This window comes from Pelmatolapia mariae, linkage group LG17, assembly GCF_036321145.2.
Source record: "Pelmatolapia mariae isolate MD_Pm_ZW linkage group LG17, Pm_UMD_F_2, whole genome shotgun sequence".
In the NCBI taxonomy this organism is placed as follows: Eukaryota; Metazoa; Chordata; class Actinopteri; order Cichliformes; family Cichlidae; genus Pelmatolapia; species Pelmatolapia mariae.
The window spans coordinates 22,489,425-22,510,911 of NC_086242.1; the positions used below are offsets into that span (position 1 = coordinate 22,489,425).

General features: G+C 41.7%; 1 protein-coding gene and 1 non-coding gene across 3 annotated transcripts; both read right to left on the minus strand.

The window, feature by feature from the left end:
• Window positions 1-1,652: 1,652 nt before the first annotated feature.
• Window positions 1,653-19,579, minus strand: pthlha (parathyroid hormone-like hormone a). 2 transcript variants are annotated; one of them, XM_063460255.1, is made up of 4 exons: window positions 19,447-19,579; window positions 6,872-6,983; window positions 2,517-3,053; window positions 1,653-2,287 (listed from the first exon to the last, which is right to left on the minus strand). In XM_063460255.1, exons 2-3 carry the CDS (start codon window positions 6,976-6,978, stop codon window positions 2,540-2,542), a joined length of 621 nt encoding a protein of 206 aa, XP_063316325.1. In that variant the 5' UTR covers window positions 6,979-6,983; window positions 19,447-19,579; the 3' UTR covers window positions 1,653-2,287; window positions 2,517-2,539. The 2 variants fall into 2 exon arrangements, with proteins under 2 accessions (XP_063316325.1, XP_063316326.1); XM_063460256.1 differs by lacking the exon at window positions 19,447-19,579 and adding an exon at window positions 7,077-7,340.
• Window positions 9,236-9,308, minus strand: trnat-ugu (transfer RNA threonine (anticodon UGU)). Its single transcript has one exon. It is a non-coding gene; the product is annotated as a tRNA-Thr (tRNA).
• Window positions 19,580-21,487: the final 1,908 nt, after the last annotated feature.

Consider the following 21,487-nt stretch of genomic DNA (forward strand, 5'->3'; position numbering starts at 1 on the left):
GCCCCTTTTAAAAGAGCCAGTGGGTCATAGTGTGTTACTGGTCCCAATGATGACTTTTTTTTTTTTTGGCTCACTCAGACCTGGAGTCCCTCTCTGAAATATTCAAAAGTCATCCATGTGGAGATAACATTAGCAGGGGAGGGTTGTAATTGTAGTGTTGATAAGTAACCCAGGATGCAAATGTTGGGGGATAAAGGGATCGGGCACTCCAGTATGTGGGATAAACTATCCAAAAGTGCTGACAGGAGTGCAGTGCCAGATAGCACGCTAACAGCTGTCTGTAGTTTTCTGTGTGCAGTGTATCCATTTGTGAGATTCCCTGAATCCTATTTTATGTAGTTTTTTACCTGTGGAGCCTATTCTGTGGATAACTTTATACTGTATATATGATATACTCAGTCTATATCACCAATAGTTCATTTTTAAGTTGGTCCTAGTTGGTCCTGTAATACCTACAGCATGCTCTAATCGCTCTAATAGGATATTATTGTTGTTAGGTTTAATGAGTTTAATGTATGTGTTGTAGGTTGCCATTTAAAAAGCTAGAATGTTTTTGTTTGCTCTCTATGTAACCCACGCATATGAGTACGTGCACGACCTCCATAAAGGGAACAAGCAGCCTTGAGAAGAACAGACTCTACTCAATGAAGGAAGCCACCTGGCGGACAAGATACCGACAACATCCGAGGGCTGCACTCACACCATATAACCACTCACATCGTATAACCACGCTTGCACAACACACTTTGTAACCATATATAGTAATTTCTCTTAGTTAACACAGCAACAAGCTTCATGAATATTCATGTGTGTAAACAATAAAAACAACCTGCAGGGGAAAGGAAGCTGAAGTGGGTTGGAGACAACTGCTTCCCTCTCGCGAGTGAAAACTTAAGCTCTGTGTGACCTCGTTCCTGAGTGAGTTTCTGTTTATCAGCAGTATCAGGGGTAAAACTCTGACAATGGTCAACAGTATTGAATGCTGCACTGAGGTTTAGCAGGACAAGCACAGAGATGAGTCCACTGTCAGAGACCATAAGAAGATCATTTGTAACCTTCACTAAAGCTGTTTCTGTGCTGTGATGAGCTCTGAAACCTGACTGAAACTCTTCAAATAAGCCATTCCTCTGCAGATGATCTGTTAGCTGTTTAACAACTGTCCACATGGCACAAGCAGTAGTCTGATACAAGACCCTAATCCTAAAACCTCAGTGGGTCTGCCTCGGCAAACAGGGATCAAGGAATTGTGCTAACTGTATTACATAGCCATATTCTAACTGTCTATGGTTACTCATTAAAAAAAAGTTTGTAAGACACATTGGGGAGCTATGTGAACTATTGGTCATATATGCTCATCAACACTTGTTATGTTCAGAAAAACTGAACTAAACTGAGATGTAAAATTAAAATGAAGTATTCCAAGTTTAAGAATAATATTTACAGTATAGACAAGTTTTTACAGGTAAAAAACAGTCCATGAGTCATAAGGAGGAGTTTTAAAGTTTAATCCACCACAGGTAGGAATGATTTTTCCTCCACACCTACAATGAACCGCTTAGTAGGTACAGCTGTTCAGTGTGGGTGTGGAGAAAAATGATAAGTGTTAGCAATATTGAAACAAAGACACAAGAGTCTGAGAGAAAGATACTGTCAAATGTTTAATCCATTCAGTACAGGCTGTTTATCTCAGTGCAAGTGCCAAAAACAACAATATGGAGCCGTGTTTGGTTTATGTACACATGTGATGTTTGGCCGTGAGAAGCAGAGCGGTTTGAAGACAACAAACTGAAAACAATCGAACAAACAGCAGCAGAGAAACAAATAAAAACTGGACCCTTGGACAGACCGACTGAAAGGTAACACAGAGAGACAACCGTCGTTTTTCTTCATTTCAATCACCCACAAACACAAGTCAATGAGCAAAATTAATGGTATATATATTTATATTTATATATCTAAAGTGCATTACGGTACAAAAATATAGAAGGTCAGCAGCACCTCGATACATTTACAAAATAAATACACCATTCAGACAAAATAAATTACTGCAAAAAACTGAACATAATTGGAATTTTAAAAAGGGAAAAGCAAGGATTCACAAAGAGGAAAATCTGTCGCCCTGCGGAGCGTCAATAAGGGTTTTTTTCTTATCATATTCTGCTATCTACTCTGCTATATTTAGAATATTTACACACAATAAATATTTTCCAATTTCTTTCCAAACAATCACAGTTACAGAGTCTGTAATGTGAGCATTTAGGAGTCCACTCCAACCGTCGGAAGGTTTCTGCAACACAGAGACGGAGAAAAACAGGTGAATCAGGGTTTATTCACAGAGCTCTAACTGTCCACCCTATTTTTCAGACATCATCATCATCTCAGCTCCACAACACTGACACAGCACAGAGTCAGTGCACTCTGCAGTATCTGCAGCTGTAACGCGGCACACACGTGTTCTGAAAACTTTCTAATCATGTGATCATGTTCTGAAAACCAGGTCAGCTGTTTGGACTCACCTTCGTCAGAGACTGACGGCGTTTTAATGCAGCGCCCTCTGGAGTCCGAGCAGAGACCTCCACTCCAGGTGGAGTCCGCTCCCCAGTTCATCCTCCAGCCTCCACCCCAAAGAGCGTGCCCTCCTCTTCCTCTTTTCCCCTTCCCTCCTCTTCCCAGCCCTCGATTTCTTCTTCTTTTTGCCCGACACTTTATTCACGCCGTCTTTGTATGTCTGCGACTTGTTGGTCTCCTGTGGCAGGTTGGTGCCCTCCTCCTCCTCCAGCCGGAAGCTGATGGGGAGGTTCTTGGTGCCTCCGGGGGGTTTGGAGTGCAGGGTGCTGCCGGTGGTGCTGAGGTTGATTCCCAGGCCGACCCCCGGCATCCCAACGCCGGCGTCGCTGCTGCTCCCGCCTCCCCCGGTGGTCCGCACGGGGAGGTCACGGATCTCTGCCGTGTGGACTTCGTCCAAAAGCGCCTTCAGGAGTAAAACACGCTCATGTTCCATCATCATCCGGCCTTTGTCGTGCATCAGCTGAGCGTGACTCACCGAGCGTTTCCTGAACAGAAGAAAGAGAGAACGTTTGTTTACATGAAGCTTTTCATCGTTCGAAAAGATTTTCAATCAAACAAAAACAACAAAGTCCTTTTAAATGTTTCAGAGCTCATCTCTACAGGTTTCTCCTTAAATAAAAACACCCTGAGGTGACTCTGGCTGGAATCAAAAGTGTTACTATCTACACCACAGGAAGCACTTCAAAGTGAACCATGCAAAATAAAATAATATTTTTATTGTTTTATTGTTGGTCTAATATTTGTTTTTACAGGCTTATGGACGAAGCTAGACACGTGCATTATTTTGGGTTTCTCCCTGTTGTCCACATACTTTTGGCATTTTAGTGTTCACCTGACTGACCAGCAGAGGGCAGCACAGGCAAACAGTTTGAAATGGAGCAGCCGGAGAAACCGTATCCTTCTCCTTTATAAATGTGACGGCGTTTCTTGAACACAGGTTTCGCTGCTGTCTTTCCTCTCCAGTTGTTTTTGGACAGCGCTGTTGCATCCATGCAGAGAAATGACCTGATTCATCAAACCACAGCCGTGCCGTTGCTTTCCAAGCCTTTTAAAAGTGATACAGAAGATCCCCGCCCTGCGAGGAGGTCCAGGAGGGTTTTCTCTCCTTTTAGATGAACATGAGCGCAGCCAACGCTTTCACTCTTCATCAGCGTGGATGTTAACCGGCACATTCGTGGCACTCAGACCCTTGAGGGATTACAAAAACTGCTGCCACAAACACTTCGTGCCAATTAAATGTGGTGGAGGAAAAAAAAAGCTGCTGTGATTCTGAAATGAAGCTGCACATTCCTCCACACTGAAAAAGTGAGTCATAATAAATCTATCGACTCTGATTTTAGCTGAAAACCCATCAGAGTAGTTCAGTCCTCAAGTCAGCAAAAACACCACGAGAGTTACGATCGTTTAGGGTCAACTGCAGCAGCGCCACAGTTAAAACTCCACAGTTTGAAGAATGAAGGCCTAAAAAATGAAGCTGCATTTCCTCTGACGTCCAGCAGAGGCTCCAGCAGTGAGTTTACAGCCTGATACGGTGTGTCTGTGGATAATTTCCTCCTTCATAACACCTGTACCAGGGAGCACATATTTAAAACTCACCCTTTTAACTCAACTTTCATCTTAAAGCATCTTAAGCTTAAAATTTCATCCATCTTATTGATTTTAACAAGCAGTTTCTTGCTGGTTTAATCAAACTACCAACATGCTGAATCCAAGCAGAGCCTGCACAATTTCACATCCACAGCATTAGTGAAGTTTCTATCTTAAAGTTCATCAACATTTTTCAAGACGAATCACAGTGATGGCAGGCTGCTGTGATGCAACACGGGGTAACAGCTGATTTAGGTTTACAAGTTGACCGACACCATTGTCAGGATTTATGCTTTCCATGGTGCGTTAGGGTAAATGGACCTGTTTCCACTCAGCTGATCACTCATACCACTCAAAGACTCACACACACACACACACACATTCATACAGCACTTTTATCTATGACTCTTGCTTTCTCTTGTTTTGCCCCTCAGGTTTTTGACCTCACATCCACTGCAGCACCTCCTGTGAGCTCCGTGCAGGACTATGCTGACATGTGTGAGTCCTCATACAGAGGCTATGATAATTACTCTTCATACTGATACACTGACTTGTATTCTCTCACTGATTCAAAAACTGTGGCAAAACATCTGTTGCAGCAACGTGGAGTTAGAGTTACACGGTGACGCAGGTCAGGTTACCTGCGGTCTCAGTTCGAGGATGGATCCCCTGTTACAGCACAGAGGTATAATCTCAGAAATGCTGAAACTTGTTAAGTTTTATAAATCAAAGATCTGCAAAGCTGTGGGGGATTCAGGCTTCGCCGCAATGTTGCTTTACTGCGAGTCTCTGAGACTAACAGAGCAGCGGACACGGGTCAAAGGCTGCACACTACTGAGCGCCAACGCCGCCCAGACACTTCAGGTGTGTGAGCACACAAACAGCTTCAGCAGGAGATACCGGAGGTTCCCGTGATGCCCTCCTCCACCTAATGCTTCATACAGCAAACTGAATAAGTGAAGCCTGATGACTGAGCTGCCGCTTCTCATTCAGCTTTTCCTGCTGAATAATAAAAATATTCAGAGCAGAACACACAGGCGGCCTCAACAGCAGCTTGTGTTTATATGCATACAGATATTTCCTGTAAATCGCCGCCTTTGAAAGCCGATCTGGTTCTGTTTTACCTTTAATAACAGTCACATCAAACACTCCACAGAGAGGAGGAGGAGCGGGAAAACAGGCCGGGACATCCTGCAGTGGCAGTGCTCCAGCGCCCCCCGTCCTCAGCCTGCCGGCTCTTAATTGTTTCTCTCTGTGGGAGACGAGTGAAAGACGAGTGTTTCCTAAAGGCAGCAGTGAGTGGTTAGAGATGATTCACGGCCCTGATGGCTGACGGTACCGGGCGGCTCTGATTCTGATAAATCTTTCTGATGTTACGACCCCATTTAAAAGAAATTTGCAACTTTTTTTTGTCCGGCAAATAAAACACTAGAATTATTCCTGCATTAGCCCAAAAACCACAAAATCCTGACAGTCATTGTTATTATTATTATTATCATTATTTTTTATTATTATGATTGTTATTGGCTCCAGATTTAAAGGCATTTTTTTTAGTCACTCGCTGCAGATTTTAACTAAAACTTTCACCACTAGGGGGCAGCGCTAGCTGAGACGTGTTCTCCCTTTTTAGTCGCGCTCTGGCTTCACCAATAGTTTTTGCTTTTACTCGGTGACCAATTTAACAGTTAAAGTTTAAATTTAATCACTGCGCCATCTCCTGATTCAAAACAGCATTACAAGAAAGAAAAGCTCCAGTTTGACTTTGTTAAGATCTCTAAAATCAACAAATGCTTTGGACATAAAGTCAGTGCAGTCGAGAGGTCATTACGTCGACCCGGTGATGTAAAAACGAAATAGTTTTAAGTTTTAAAGATTTGAAATACCTTTAAACAAATTAATGTCCAATCATTCATTTGTTAATGTGTAACTCCTTAACAGAAAAAATGAGACATATCTTTCATAAAACTGCTTTATGACTACCAAAAGTTCACGTTTGACAGCCTGAGAAGCACAAATTAAACATGAAAAACCATGAAAATTTATATTTTTTTAGTATTAAAGAAAACATACTGAACTACAATCGAGTCTATGGAAAACAGGGTCAGAGGTCAATAGCTCCCACCGCTGGCTGATTTTTGATCTCTTCACTGCGCTCTTGTTTTTCTTTCCACCCAGGTAGCGTGAACCCTGTCCCCCCAAAAATCCCATTAGGTACATATCACACACGGCAAGGGAAACGTCTGGAGCCCGTTAAGGAAAACCCGGAGCTCTGAATCACTCCGCTCTCCTCCTCCTCCTCCTTCAGCGTCGGCTCAGAGCATCCTCCCAACGCTTACATCCAAAAACCATCTCAGCGATATGATCTTTCCAAAGTGGAAAAAAAGCTCCTGAAGTGTGTTTAAAATTCTGGCCGAGCAGCGTGAAGGAGCATTTATTCTGCTTGGCATCAAACAGCTGAGCAGGTTTGGTTTGGTCCCAAGCCGAGCCGAACATCAGCATTATTCATCCAGCTCACTCCCAGACGCTCTGAGAGGACAGCGAGGGAGGTCGGAGGGGTTTATCACACCGAGATGGTCTCTGCTCAGGGTAAACATACAGGTGGGCGAAGGCTAACTAAACACAAACGAGCACATTTTCCAGCCTGCAGCTCACCCACCGTGATGAGGCGAGCTGCTGGACACACATGAAAAGACTCAAAAATGAAATCCAGACTTACATTCTGCTGCTCAGGGCATCAATCGGCCGTCCAAAGTGCGGCACCGGAGAGCAGAGCAAGAAGACAGCAAAGCACCACTGCTGCAGGACCGTCCTGGAGAAGAACATTGTTTCTGCAAAGAGAAGAAACAAGAAAGTCATCTCTCTCATTTCACCAAACAGTAGTTTAACCCAAACATGAGAAGAAAAGTTCACAGGAAACTTACGTTCCCACAGCAGCACAGAAACAGAAAAACACAGAAAACGAGTCCTTTCTCAAACTGTCTCAAGAGAAAATCCAGGTGATGACACCTTTAGGGGAAAAAAGCAATCCCGACAAACCAAAACTCATCCAGCAGCTCCTCTTTGGTTTGTTCCCAGTTTAAAGCCTCCTCATAGAGTGAGCAGGGAGGTCATCCAGCTGCAGCTCCAGCGGTTAAAGGTGAGCCCGACTGCAGTGCTGCAGGTCGCTCTGATGGGAGCGTTTGTTGCATGCTGCCTGAGAGCTGCTGCAGGTCAGAGACGGGAAAGGGGAGGACTTGTTAACAGAGAGGAGGGCCTCCTCACGCCTCCTTCAGGGAGGGGAGCAGAGGAGGAAACATGGCAGGAAGGTGGCGCTCAAGCAGCAACAAAAGCAAGAACCACAGCTGGAGCTACGGAGGTCAGTTAGTGCCAACAGCACAGAGTCTGAGGCCACAGACGGCAGCACATACTTAATAAAGTCAGTCATTCCTGCAGCTGCATGTCAGCCTTTCACACTGTCACTGCACAGTTATCAAGGTCTAAATCATCACAACAAGGATATTGTTGTGATGTAAAAAAACACGAATGACATTTAAACACATTTTTAAAGCAACTTTGTATAACTTCAGACACTACTGTATATATTCTGTGTCTAATGTAAGCTAATGTGTGGCTCACTGAGAAAATAAGCATCACAGCTCTTATTTTTAGTGGAAAATCAGCCCACACTCTACTCTGCATCATTTAATCACTAAATGATTTTTTTTTTTTAATTAAATAATAAAAAAAAAATCATGTCAACCCCTCACAAAGCTCTTAATATCACCCGGTTTTCTGTATGACATAATAGCAGGAATATTTTTGTTAGGCCATCAGAGGCACATGAGCCCACCACATGTTCTTCAAACCCTCCATATGTGAGGGGCAGCCACTGAAAGCAGAACATGTATTTTTTTAAATTTCTTTTCTTCAGTGCTGATCACAGCTCGACTGTAATTAGTTTTTAAATCTCAATATTCAGTTCAGTTAAACCAAAAGTGAAGTCTGTGATATCAGGCGATGGCAGCGTCGCTGTGCCTAGACTTGGTGATGGTTTGTGAGTGATGCACACTGACAGCGGGTGTCAGCAGCGACCGTGAGCCATCACTGGCCTTTAGACTCGAGGAGTTAGGTGGTTTGTCTCAGGTACGATGCCTCTGAGGACAAAATCGAAGGAGGGTGATAAGGTCTGGCAGGTTCAGCCCTGACCTGTCAGTGCAGCGAGGACGTGCACAGAAATCAAATCACGGGTATGAAGACACTGCAGATCAGGACATTTTGAAACCATGAAGAAAGTCAAGCGGTCCATTATTGTTTCATATTGTTGTGAGTGAGACGCTATAGAGTCTCCGTTAACAAGTATGCAAAACTGTACTTTCATCTATCTTAACCTGCAAATGGGATGTAATTAAATTATATACATTTTGATAACATTTCACTGTAAAGTTCATTAACTTTTAATTCTAATATTTCATGGGCTGACTTGTTCATAAGAGTAGAAAGGGAAGTTTAACAGCCTTAAAGTTACGTAAAATAAAGATAAAAATCCTGGAAAAGTTCAGATTCATCTGTATCTAGTGTAGCTCTGCATTAGCTCCATACCCCGTGCGGGAGGAGAGCTTACATAAGAGCGATGACAGTGTTGGTGGTCTGAGGCTGTTTGATCCTCACACATGAGGAATGTTTCCAGCTGAGTCGTATTTAACGTGATTAGATCAGATTAGATCAGATTCCTGTAATCAGGTGTAGAGATCAACGTGTGGGGACGGAGCTGCTGACAGAAATGATTCAGTTTAATTACAACAGATCAGATTTATAAGTCGGGAGAAAGCTAACATGCAAATATGAGACTTACACTCTGGAAACAATACACTTCTGTATTTTAAAGCCTACTGAAGCAGCTGGTTTCCATCATGATGTTAAAAAAAATACTCATAGTAACTCCATGGATAGGCTGTATGTGAAAGATGGACATAGCCACCTAGCAGTTTCTAGACTCCATTTCGAAGCGTCACCAAGGTTAAAAACAAAGGAGCCACAGAGGATTTCTACCCAGGAAACAGTGTGAATCATAGTCTGTTGAGTGTACACTTTCCATAAAGCTAGGCTCCAGTGAGATTTGAACTCACGACCCCTGGTTTACAAGACCAGTGCTCTAACCCCTGAGCTATGGAGCCAGGTATAGAAGGTGAAGCTCCACCCACCACACCTGGCCAGCACTCAGGTGAGAGGCCTTCCTCTCATGAGGTCTGTGAGCTTCTAAGATTTTGGGACATGCACAAGAGCTAAAGCAACACAAGAGTGAAGTTTAAACTGATGTTTCAAAATACATGTACCACATTGTATTAACAACTTAAGTTAGTTGAATTAGAGCTCAAACTTCAGTTTTTATTTTTTTATGATTTTTAGACATTATCATCTCATTAAGCTAGTCTGAGAATTGGCTACACTGCCACTCAAGCTCTAACAACAACCTTTAAGACAAGCCATTAAAACTGTTAATATTTGTGACATATTAGCAATTTCTTTGTTTTTTTAGACATGGTGGGTTTTTATTTTTCAAATCTGATGAGCCAAAATGAAGTAATGAATTTTGAATTCTATTGAAGGTTTCACAGAGGAGTTACAGGTGTAAGCAGAAGAAATTTTTTATAGTTTGTGGATTGAACGGCATATTTGTTTAAAACAGCTTTGAGTAACGATGTCTTGCAAAAGCACCGGATTTACATGTTGTATATAATTTTGTCCGAGAAATGTGCATAACACACCTGATGTAAGCTGAATTTATACTTTTAACTGCTGCTTTTAAAAAAAAAAAAATTCATTTAATCTATGAAATACATTAACAGTGCAGTTTTACAGTGAAACAGACAAATGTTCTGATCACCAAGAAAACTAACAGACCTGTTTTACTCAGTATGCAAACATTAGATGATCAGAATACAAATCTTTACATCAAACTTCTGGCTTCAAGTGTAGCCCTCAAGTTTCCTAAGTTAACCCCCACATATGTGAGAGCAAACAAGAGTAAGTCAGACAAACACGGCGGGCAGCAGCGCCATCGCCCTTCCCCGCTCTGACTGACACTTGTTGAAATATCAGCAATGTGTTCCAGCTGTCGCTTCCCACAATTAAGACCAGATCTCACAGAAAAACGCAGCCCAGTGCACACTCAGCGGGTCTTATCTCTGCGGCGGGGAAATCACTGGTGGGAAAAAATGTTTACTCAAGCATGTGGCATCGACATTTCGCATGTTTGAAGCTGAGATTTATGTGCAATTGTACAAGTTTTTATAACCCAGCGCCATGGAAACGCTAGGTTCGAAGCATGATTAGAAACAATAGACAGGAGATTGATGTTACTGACGTTTCAGCCAACTGACGTCTGAGTGCACACAAACATTTCTTGGCTTTCTCTTCAGGAATGTGAGCACCGATTCCCAAACAGGAGTTCCACTTAGATATAATTACAGTTTATAAATTATCCTTCATTGTAGCATGAATCCACCAACAGCATCAAAACCACGTGATCTACACTACTGTGCAAAAGTCTTAAGCCACCCCTCATTTCTTTGTATTTCTTTGAGCCAGACTTTGTGTATTTTGTTTTTTTTAATTTTTTTTAATTTTCTTTAGCATTACTTCTCCAGGCTTTCACAGTTCTTCTTTGGACTCTGGCTACTTTTCGACTCATTTCAAGTCCAGTCCTTGTACTGACCATTTTCAGAGGAATGATTTTTTTTTTTTTTTTGTTAAGCCCACTAACTCTGACTTATCACAAATTCAAGCATAAAAAGACTCCGAACTAAAGGGCTAAACCAGTGTTGTGTCTACATAGTACAGACAACTTAGCAAAGAACAGATTTTAAATTGTATCTTAAGGCTCGTTGTTGCTAGCATCAGAAAAACACAACATTTCTTTCCATTTCTTTAGCTGAATCTGTGAAAAATGCCAGCGATAACACAGTTTGACAGAAAATTGTAAACGAGGTGATTCCCAAAGAGCTGTTAGCTAAAAACCTAGCATATGTCATCACGGTGTGAAGTGTCATTTTAAAAAAGGGAGGAAACTGGACAAGTGAAGGACAAAAAAAAGAGTGTGAGGCCTAAAAGACTTTCTACAGCAGATGACCGATATCTGAAAGTCATGTCAATAAGAAAGAGGAAAACATCCAGCGAAGACCTCAGAGATGCATTTGGGCCATCAGCTGATCAATCCATGTGCAAGAGGTATAATAGTGAGTTCTCTAAAGTCGACATCCAAACTGCATGAAGTCACTGTGATAAAACACAAGGATTTCTAAGCTTCATTTTCACATCTCAATGTTAGCATTTTAGCCTCCACTAGATTGTTTTTTGGAGACAGAAGCGTCCATGCTGACCCGTTTACAGATGGGCTAATACTTGACAGTGTTCAGGCTCTCTGCACAGCAAACACCTCATTGAGCATGTGCCAGAAAAGTAAACGGACGCTGGTTTCTGTAACTCCTGATGTTTGTCCTGCACTCCTTCCTCCTCCTTCTCTTTTAGATGTTTCTTCTCTTGTCCAGCCAAACAGATATGAATAAATAAAGCTAAAACATCCTAGCTGGACCCTCCTTGAGTTACATGCAGACTCTGCCTTGGCTGGCTGTCTGTATTTAAAGACCTGGACCTGGGTTTATGTTGGGACAGCTTTAATCAGTGTACCAGCTAACCCGAGCCTTCATCAGCTCCTCTAAGCGTAAGAGCAGCATGAAAGGTTAAGATTAGCCCACCGTGCACTCTGAAAATGTTTAGCTAACATCACTGACAGCCTCCTGGAGTTTCAGAAGAGCTGCGCTCCTCCTTCATGCACATATAGATATTTATCAGGGCTTCCCTGCAGCATGGACTCTGAGTCTAAGGCAACTGGTGCAGTTGAGTCAGGCTGTGTTTTCAATTTACCCAATTATCTCAAACATTTTGGCTTGGCGACTGTGGTCTATTGATGCGTCCTTGATTTTTACTCAGAAATAGCAGCTTCACTGTAAAGGTCACTGTATGAACATGAGAAGCACACAATGAACACATTATTTGCTAAACCTGCAGGCTGCCAACATGAGCCCTGGACGCGGTGATGCAACAGAGCTTTCTGCTGCGCTTTTCATTCATTAGTGATCATAAACAGAATCCATTGTTCCCTCCCCATTCACTGCTCGCAGTATAAAACAAGTCAACATTTGATGGTGAATGATTAATGCCAGAGGGAATCAGGGGAGTCGTTTTCCCCACAGTTTGTCTGCAAATTAGTCGAGTTCCTTCCAGTTTATGAGCTCCTCTGGTTGGAGCTGATTCAGGAACACGAAGTCCAGCAGATCCTCTTTACACCAGAGGACAAACGGAGGAATGCCGTGGGTCTGTGGCGGGAAACACGACCTGTCCATGTCCCTCCTCCTCCTCCAGAGGCTGGAAAGAAAGCTCTCATGTGCTTTTGGTCTATGAAAGCCACTTTACCTGCATGTAAACAGGTACAAGAAAAAAAAGTCTTTTCCTGGCAGCGAGCAGCCTGTGGGGTCTGAGCCAGGAAAGCTGTTTTACATTCACAGAAAATTGCTGGGTTTTGGCAGAGCACCACATACACAAAACAAATGTCCGCTTTTAATCTGTGCGACGGCGCCCCCGCCTCCCCTGCCTCTCTGCTTTTGAAAACAATTCTACACACAAAGCCATGTACTGTTGGCGTGCACCCCCATCCACGGCCCTGACTCCCTCCTGAGAGCCCCTGCGTCTCCTATAAGTCATCACAACACAGTCAGGTGAGGGGTGTCTAAGGAGATGCTCAACAGAAAACCTGCCACAACACTGAGGAAACATTTGGACTCTGCTAGAGTAGCTATGTATGGTTCACAGCTCAAAGTAATCCTTCTTTATCTCACATCGGGCCTTGGTGTAGCCCAGTGGCTCTCCTGTCTGTTTAAAACAACTTTCTTCCACCCAAACTCTGATAAGCACGCAGTGAATTTCCAATCGTGTCAGCTGGTCATGAGGTCGGGGTGGGGAGTAGAAAACTCTGGGAATCTGTCTGCAGCAGCTCTCATAGTCAAGGAATTACTGTTTGTGGTTGGACCACGGTGGTGGAGCATGTGTTCCTGTGGTGGGCGTGGGTTGTATAAAGTGAATGAGAGTAAAACAAGAGGGTGGGAGGCTGAGAGTTTCTGTCCATCCAAATACAAACTGTACATTCCTGAATTCCTCCGGTCAAACATGTCACCGCTGAGCGAGGACGGGGCCGCGAGGAGGAGGAGGTAAGCCAGAGGTCAAAATGAGAGCGAGGGGAAGGCCACCCCTGAGCGAGGGAGAGGTAGCGACTACTCCTGGCCTCTTCATCATCGCTCACTCATCTTCATCCATCACCCTTTCCCGCGGCCTCCATTCCTCACGGCGAAAACTCCTTTGTGATTTAGGGCGAGTCTTACAGCTACCATCGCGCAAGTGCCATCACGTCTGTTCAGAGTGTGAGGCCAACTCTTGTTCACAGGAGTGTTCATGCCTCACTTCAAGGTGGAATAATCACAAACACGCACTCGTTCCAGTCAGCTGCACGACATTACACAGCGGCACAAAAATAACTCAAACTTATTCATATGTTATTAATGCACAACACCAGCTGTAATGTTACACCACCCACCAGTAACCAGGACTGCAACCCAGAAACACCTATCAACACCACCCGCCAGTGATGTCAGACATAAGAAGAAAAGCTCCATAAAATTTTACTATTTTACTATTCATTATCTATGATATTTTTGACATTTACTATTTTATTATTACAAACAACACATGCACAGTAATGACTTGGTATGAAGACTGTTTCGTAGTAAGCTAATAAATAACCTGGTGACGTAAAAATGAAAGAAGGCTGCTGCGACTAGCACTGTTAGAGCTAGCCACTCTCCACAAACTGATAGCAACACTTAAATCACAAGAACAAGTGCAACAGACTCAAATTAGCAACACACTCTTTTACTACTTTAAACTACATAGATATGTTTAACTATTTCCATTCAACAGATTGTCTCAAGCTAATGTTAGCATTAGCGTTACTATGTTGCTATTATATTTGGATGATATGCACTTGTAGAAACACAATCTAGAAAATCTGATTTGGTATCAGCCATCTATTAAGAGCAATCAAATAATTTTTAACGTACAAAGAAGAATATACGGGTAGTTGGGTTGTGTAACCACACTAGGTAAAAGCTGCCCCCTTGTGTTGAAGGTTGAAATTTTCCTCATGTTTTTTTTTTTTACATAAAGTACCCCTACAGAGTGATTTTAATCAGATTGAAATTATGGTAGAATATTTATTCTATATCATCTACATTTTGATTTTTTTTATATAAACCTTGCAATTGTTTCTTTTTCAGTTATTTTTCCTGCCTGCTGGATGTCTGTGGGGTTGCTGCTGTTTGTTAGCTGTTTAACTGGGCACGAGTAGCCTCCACAGTTGGTTTTAATAATCCCCTAGACTGCCACTTTCTTTGTCGTTATGTAACAGCTGGATCCTGAAATATTCTAAAGACATTAAGTGAAGTTAAGCTTTTGTTTACATTCTTGCATAGTGTATATTTTTATAATGACTCCTCTGCACTAATGTAAAGTTTATGCAGGATAGTTTCGTATGTGTCGGGACTGATAAGTTCTTATAGTTTTTACAGAGTTGTGCTGTTTTATAAAAATACATGGCATGGGTGTAGTCTGTGTGGTTCTGTGAGTGATAGAAAGGCTTGAACGAAGTCTGCAGTGGTAATGTTGTAGGCAAAGAGAGCAGTGTTCCTCAGTTGGCTTTGTTAATCGAAGCCAACTGCCTGTTTTCACTGATGTGTCATCTAAACTCCCACCAGGAGCCAGCAACTTAAAAAAAACGATATCATACGTCAGCACAAGTAACTGAAGAGGAAGAGCAACGCTCAGCAGAAGTCATTCCTGCAGTTCTCTGGCATTAACTCTCAGCAGGATGAATGTTAGAGCAGCATAGAGCTCCGAACACCAGCATCATGGAGAGACCAGGGGAAGGCGCCTGCTGTCTGCCTCTCAGGCTCTTAGGGTGACTTTTGCAGATGTCCCCACATGGGTGTGCATAATCTGCTGGTGTGTCACTCTTGGATCCCACCAAGGCAATCAAGTCCCTACACTCAATTAGATCTGATTATGGTTAGTGCTGCACTGCCAGCAAACTGGATTAGAATATGGAGAGGACAGAAAGTGGTTTTGAGCAGTTTTGACTTGCTAAACAGTCTTTATGGGTTTAGACTTGTGATTAGATTAGCATTTAAAGGGAGACACTGAAGGTATTTGACTCTCTAAAGCAGTCTTTAGTACCAAACTGTGCTGTCTGTGAATATGTCTATGATAACAGGACCACCTGCTTGTATTTAGTTTGGATTACAGGAAGGATGAATCACTATCGGCAATTCTCAGACATTAGGATCCAGCAGTGAACAAGCTAACCCCACAAAACAGAAAACATTTCCTCCTGAATAGTAACAAACAGGCTAACTGTAAAATTTTGGTGAGAAAAAAAAAAAAAAACCCTTAAGAATTCATTAAAACAAACTCACTAGTGATGCAGTGTGGTGATCGATCATGAGCACCACAGAGACATGAGATAACAACCTCACTTAAAACCACAAAGAGCATAAAGAATGGACTCAACTTCCAGGTCAGAAACGTAAAGCCTGTGCAGAAATGCCTTTAACCTGCTTTCTATCTTAAGGCCACCAGATGGTGAACGCTGTGGTTGCTGTTACACCCCTCTGAAACCCCTATTCTTTTTGCAGTGGCTGTGCAAGAGTCCCCAGGTGTTGCCTGGGCTGAATTGACCATTGAGGTGTTGATAAAGACATGTCTGATACAGACTTTGGAGAGACACACCAGTTTTTGTCTTTATGCTCTTTGCAATACAAACTATTTTAGCAAATGTAAAATAAAACCTATGCTTTTTGAAACTTTGATGTCAGTACTTATGTTTATGTTGCGGCATGTTTATATCATAACATAAGATGGGGGCTCATCCAGGATATTTTGGACTCTATTTTGGATATTTTTGAAAAGATTAAAAAAATTGGTTTTTTTAGTGGGTGAGTGATGGTTACAGTGTTCGCTGTGATTGAGCAAACTCTTATTAGTCGATATGTTTCAGGCATCGAAGCACTTGTTTGTTGTTTTCCTTTATTGTTTAAGTTTATCATGTTTGGGGGTTTTCCTGGGGTATGCTTCAGAGTTTGGTAGACTACATCTCTGGTCTGCTGCCTGCTCTCAAGTTTTTGTTTAAAGTTTCCTTGAGCCTGGTACTCCACTGAAGAGTAGGTAGGTAAAGTATTTTGTTGATGGTGTATTTGGGAGTTGCTCAAAGTAAACCAGTGGCACTGAACTCTGCAGGAAATAGAGATCAGGTTGAGACCACTCATTATTTATGGTCTTATGGCTGAAGCAGGTGGGCCTTATGTTGAATTGGCATATAGTATGTAGTTGTAGCCATGTGTGTAGATCTAGTACACCAGTGTTGATGGATGCTAAATAATGAGGTGATTGCTTTGTGCTATTACCTTTAGTGCTGTGGAAAATCTAGCTACTTTTGTTGGATCACTTGTGAGTGCTGTTGGCCAGGTAATGGAAATAACACTTTGTGGTGCTGAGCCACTCTTGTTGAGATTATTGTGTAGAAATGGCTTTTGTAGTAGTTTTGTAGTAGTGGCTCCATTTGTAGTTGGTTGCTAGTATGCTCCCCAATTGGTTGGGGCAGATGGCCGCTCCTCCCTGAGCCTGATTCTGCTGAAGGTTTTTTCCTGTTAAAAGGGACTTTTTTTCTTCCTACTGTCACCAAAGGGCTTGCTCATAGGGGGTCATATGATTGTTGGGGCTTTCTCTGTTATATTATTGTCTATCTGTCTTAAACTATAAAGCTTGTTAACCACACCTGGTGAGGTGTGGATAAAGACATGGCTCAGGCTGACTTTGGAGAGGCACACTAGTTTTTCTCTTTATGGTCTTTGCGGTACTAACTATTTTAGCAGTAGTAAAATATAACCTGTTTTTTTTTCTAAACTTTTGAGTCAGTCTCCACGTTTATGTTGCGGCTTTTGAGCCGGGTCATAACACTGCAAAAAGACTTCTGGTCCTGTCAAAGTACAGTATATAAGGAAAAGAGCTCTGACTTCGAACCTTACTAAGCTTAAGGACTGTCACTCAGTTTGGATCATACTGAACAAAAAATAAAATCTATTTTATAGATCTTGGTCATACCGATTTACAAAATGGGGAATAAACTGCATGATCATTGGCTAATGACAAATTGTTAGCCAATGAATGGTCTGTTTGAACCCATCTCATCACATCCACATTTTTGTAGTCAAGATGGTGATGGCACAACGCTCATCGAGATTTCAAAACTCCGCTTCAGAAATTAAATGATGAGGTTATTTTTTTACTTTTGTTTTGTCCTTGACCTAAATATGAAAATAATGTCAAACCAAATAATTTAAAAGAAGACTCTTCACTTTTCATTTGAAATACCACGCTGAAAAACACCAAAACACTTTCACAACATTTAAGTTTTCATTAATAGTTAATGCCAGAAAATAACAACTACAGGCTAATGAGCTGAAGGCTTTTTCTTTTTCGAGGAAAACCAGAATTTTTTCACCTTTTTTCTCATTCAAAGTGATAAAAAGCATATCTCAAATACAGAAGTAATAGAGATGAGTCAAATAAAATAAAAAATATAGAATTAAAGCTGTTCTGAGACCGCAGCATGCAAGCTAACAGAAAATCTTTTGGTGAGGCATCTGTAGACAGTATAAAACATGCACATAGGTAATTCAAACTTCTCATCACTGGTAAAAGAGATCTTATAGAAACAGAAATATGGAGTCCTAATATGAAAGTTTCTCCTGTGTGCTATGGTTACTGGTTGGTGGGAAGTCTGAAAATGTTAATAAGTAAGAAAATAAACTCCAAGTTTCTCAGAAGTGAAATAATATATCTTTGACTCATGTGCCAGTCACCTTTAGTTGCAAACCAGGTTTTCCCTGGAATTCACATACAGTGGAGTGTTGTGCAGTAAAACATAAATAATCTGACAGGAAAAGCATAACATGAGAATCGGATAGGAGTCATTCTTCGGAGAAAAGCTAAAAAAATGTTCTTTTTCTCTGATTCACAGGATGAGAAAGGACACGAGTCTCTGTTGGACTGTGATGGGAGCACAGTAGAAAAAAATCCACTCCCTTCAGTCTTTCCTTTAGTGGTGGATCATTTTAAATCCTCGTTGTATTTTACAGCTATTTTATAGTTTAAACTGATGTTGACAGCATTTCTTCTCAATGAACACAAAAAGCCTGCATTATCTTTCTGCCATTTTTTGTAAAATCAGATATTGCTCTAATGTTAGCTATGATTTCTGACAGATTTTCATACACAAAATGACCACTACCTCTTCCTCACACATACCACATTTATACTTCATATATAGTTGGTAGTTACAAGCTGTCTAGTCTATTCAGACTGGTAGCTGTTATGAAGCACACATGCTCCATTGTCCCTACTACGCTCAGTGTCACATTTTTGTACTTAGAAAAATAAATTTAAAAAAGCTACATGGATGTAATAAAGTCACCAATAAACACAATAACCATGCTAATATTTAAATCTTTCAAATTTCTGTGCAAGTATGGTACAGTCTTTTGTCCTTTAAACTGCACCTCAGCATGCCAACACACTCAAAACTTTGTCCAAACAGGTTCTCTCAGTTCTTAAAGACCCAATCTTGACCCTATCAGACCAACTCAGGGGCAATAATCAGTGTTATTGGTTCTGGGTCAAATTTAAATTGTTTTTTATTACGCTTTGTTCTCTTTGAACCAGGATAATTTGAGCCATCTCTTTCAAGTAAATGTAACATCCACCTGGTCATTCGTCTAGATTTACAGGTAGGAGCAGGATTACATTTAGTTTTAGTCATATGTTTAAAAATGGATGGATCGGTAAATAAATATGAAGATGTTAGCTTATAATACATTTCTAAATACATTTTTGCATTATATTATTTTCTGTTAAAAGCTATTCTATAGTTCTATACAACGATTTGGACATTAACGTAACTTCAACTCTAACCCTAATCCCAATTTGCTGTTCAGAAATGTGGCGGATAAGACAGAATTTTCTTTCTATGAAGGACTATTCTGCAGACAGAAGCACAAACCCAACATCTTGGTTACTTTACTCTGTTCAAAGTCGTCTCCCTCCTTCTGTGCACATATGACAACAATTAATTGTTTTGCATTTTGTACTCACCAGTTTTAGAGTTAATGTCTTCTTCTGATTCTTCTGATTACGAATCCAATGAGGAGTTGTAAAGAAAATCAAAATTTCCTCACTCCTCTTGTCATTAGGGTTGTTCCTCTGAAGAGAGAGGAAGGTTTGTCGGCGTCTGCCGGAGTGTTTCTGCTCCTGAAGGTTTGCAAAGCCTTATAAATAAGGTTAAGCCCTCCTGATGACATCATATGCCGGTCACTGCCATCATCACCGCCTCATGGTAGCAGCAGAAGCCATAAGGCTGCATATATAATTAGATGGATGAACTTACTCACTCTATCTGCTCTGCACTCCTCCCACATCCCTTCATTTTAACAGAGGAAACACAAGACACCACAACTTCACTTCAATTCAGAGTCAGATCTAATGACACATGTGAGCGCTCCTTGTTGTGTTTGGTTCCCGGCCAGTAAATTTGGTTTCTTCTACCAGTTGTGGTTGTTTTACTCTTGCTTTGTTAAAAATTTCGGTGTTTTTTACTTTTCTGCACGTCACTGAGGCGTGCCAATAAAACATACAACCTTAAAAATATTATTCTTTCACCTTCTTAACCTTTACTTAGGCAGATTAATGTGATAATTTAAAAGCCAGTCATGAAAACAGAATTGAGACAGACCAGCCGAGGTGGGTGTTGTGTCTGTTTTTGTCTCGGTTTTAATTCTACTCTATTAAATAACGACCCCCTGCTGCAGACTTTTGTTTGCCTGTCCGGAGGCGGGAGGGAAAAAAGAGAAAAGAGAAAGAGCTCCAAAACATGGTAGTAGTGGTTTTGTCCGTCACGCCTTCCACTGCTTGCGTAGCATCCCTCCTAATCTCCAACACGAAAGCAAAGCACTCGGGTTTCCAGCCATGCCATCTGGTCTGAGGTTCTCTATGTTTAGCAGAGGGTCGTGGTTTGAGGTTGCGAACGTCAGGTCAAACACTCCATCGCAAGTCGAAGCCAGACGTTGCCTGTCTCCCATTTCCAGTGTGCCAGGACTGACTGCTGGAGACGCCAAACAGTATTTACTGTACACGGCTACCTTATGTTCCCCACAGAAATGCAGCAAAAGTCCATTTGTGTCTCTGCCGGGAAAGTCTTCATAGTGCAACCATGTAAACTTTTACAAGGGATGTGGAAGTGTTAGAAAAAAGTTTTTGTTTTTTTTAACTCAATTCAATTCAATTTTATTTATAAAGCGCCAAATCACAACAAAAGTCGCCTCAAGGCGCTTCATAGATACAGAGAAAAACCCAACAATCATATGACCCCCTATGAGCAAGCACTTTAGCGACAGTGGGAAGAAAAAACTCCCTTTTAACAGGAAGAAACCTCCGGCAGAACCAGGCTCAGGGAGGGGCGGCCATCTGCTGCGACCGGTTGGGGTGAGAGAAGGAAGACAGGATAAAGACATGCTGTGGAAGAGAGACAGAGATTAATAACAGGTATGATTCAATGCAGAGAGGTCTATTAACACATAGTGAGTGAGAAAGGTGACTGGAAAGGAAAAACTCAAAGCATCATGGGAATCCCCCAGCAGCCTACGTCTATTGCAGCATAACTAAGGGAGGATTCAGGGTCACCTGATCCAGGCCTAACTATATGCTTTAGCAAAAAGGAAAGTTTTAAGCCTAATCTTGAAAGTAGAGATAGTGTCTGTCTCCCGAATCCAAACTGGAAGCTGGTTCCACAGAAGAGGGGCCTGAAAACTGAAGGCTCTCCCTCCCATTCTACTTTTAAATACTCTAGGAACAACAAGTAAGCCTGCAGTGTGAGAGCAAAGTGCTCTAATAGGGTGATATGGTACTACAAGGTCATTAAGATAAGATGGGGCCTGATTATTTAAGACCTTGTATGTGAGGAGCAGGATTTTGAATTCAATTCTGGATTTAAAAAACAACAACATCCTTTTAACATTAATTGTAATGTATGCTCATCGTAGAGTTGATAGAGTTGATACACTCCTCATTAGAAGGATACAAGCACATGTGAAGGGTTAAATAAGAGGGATAGACAGAGTTGAGTGTTGAAAGTTAATTA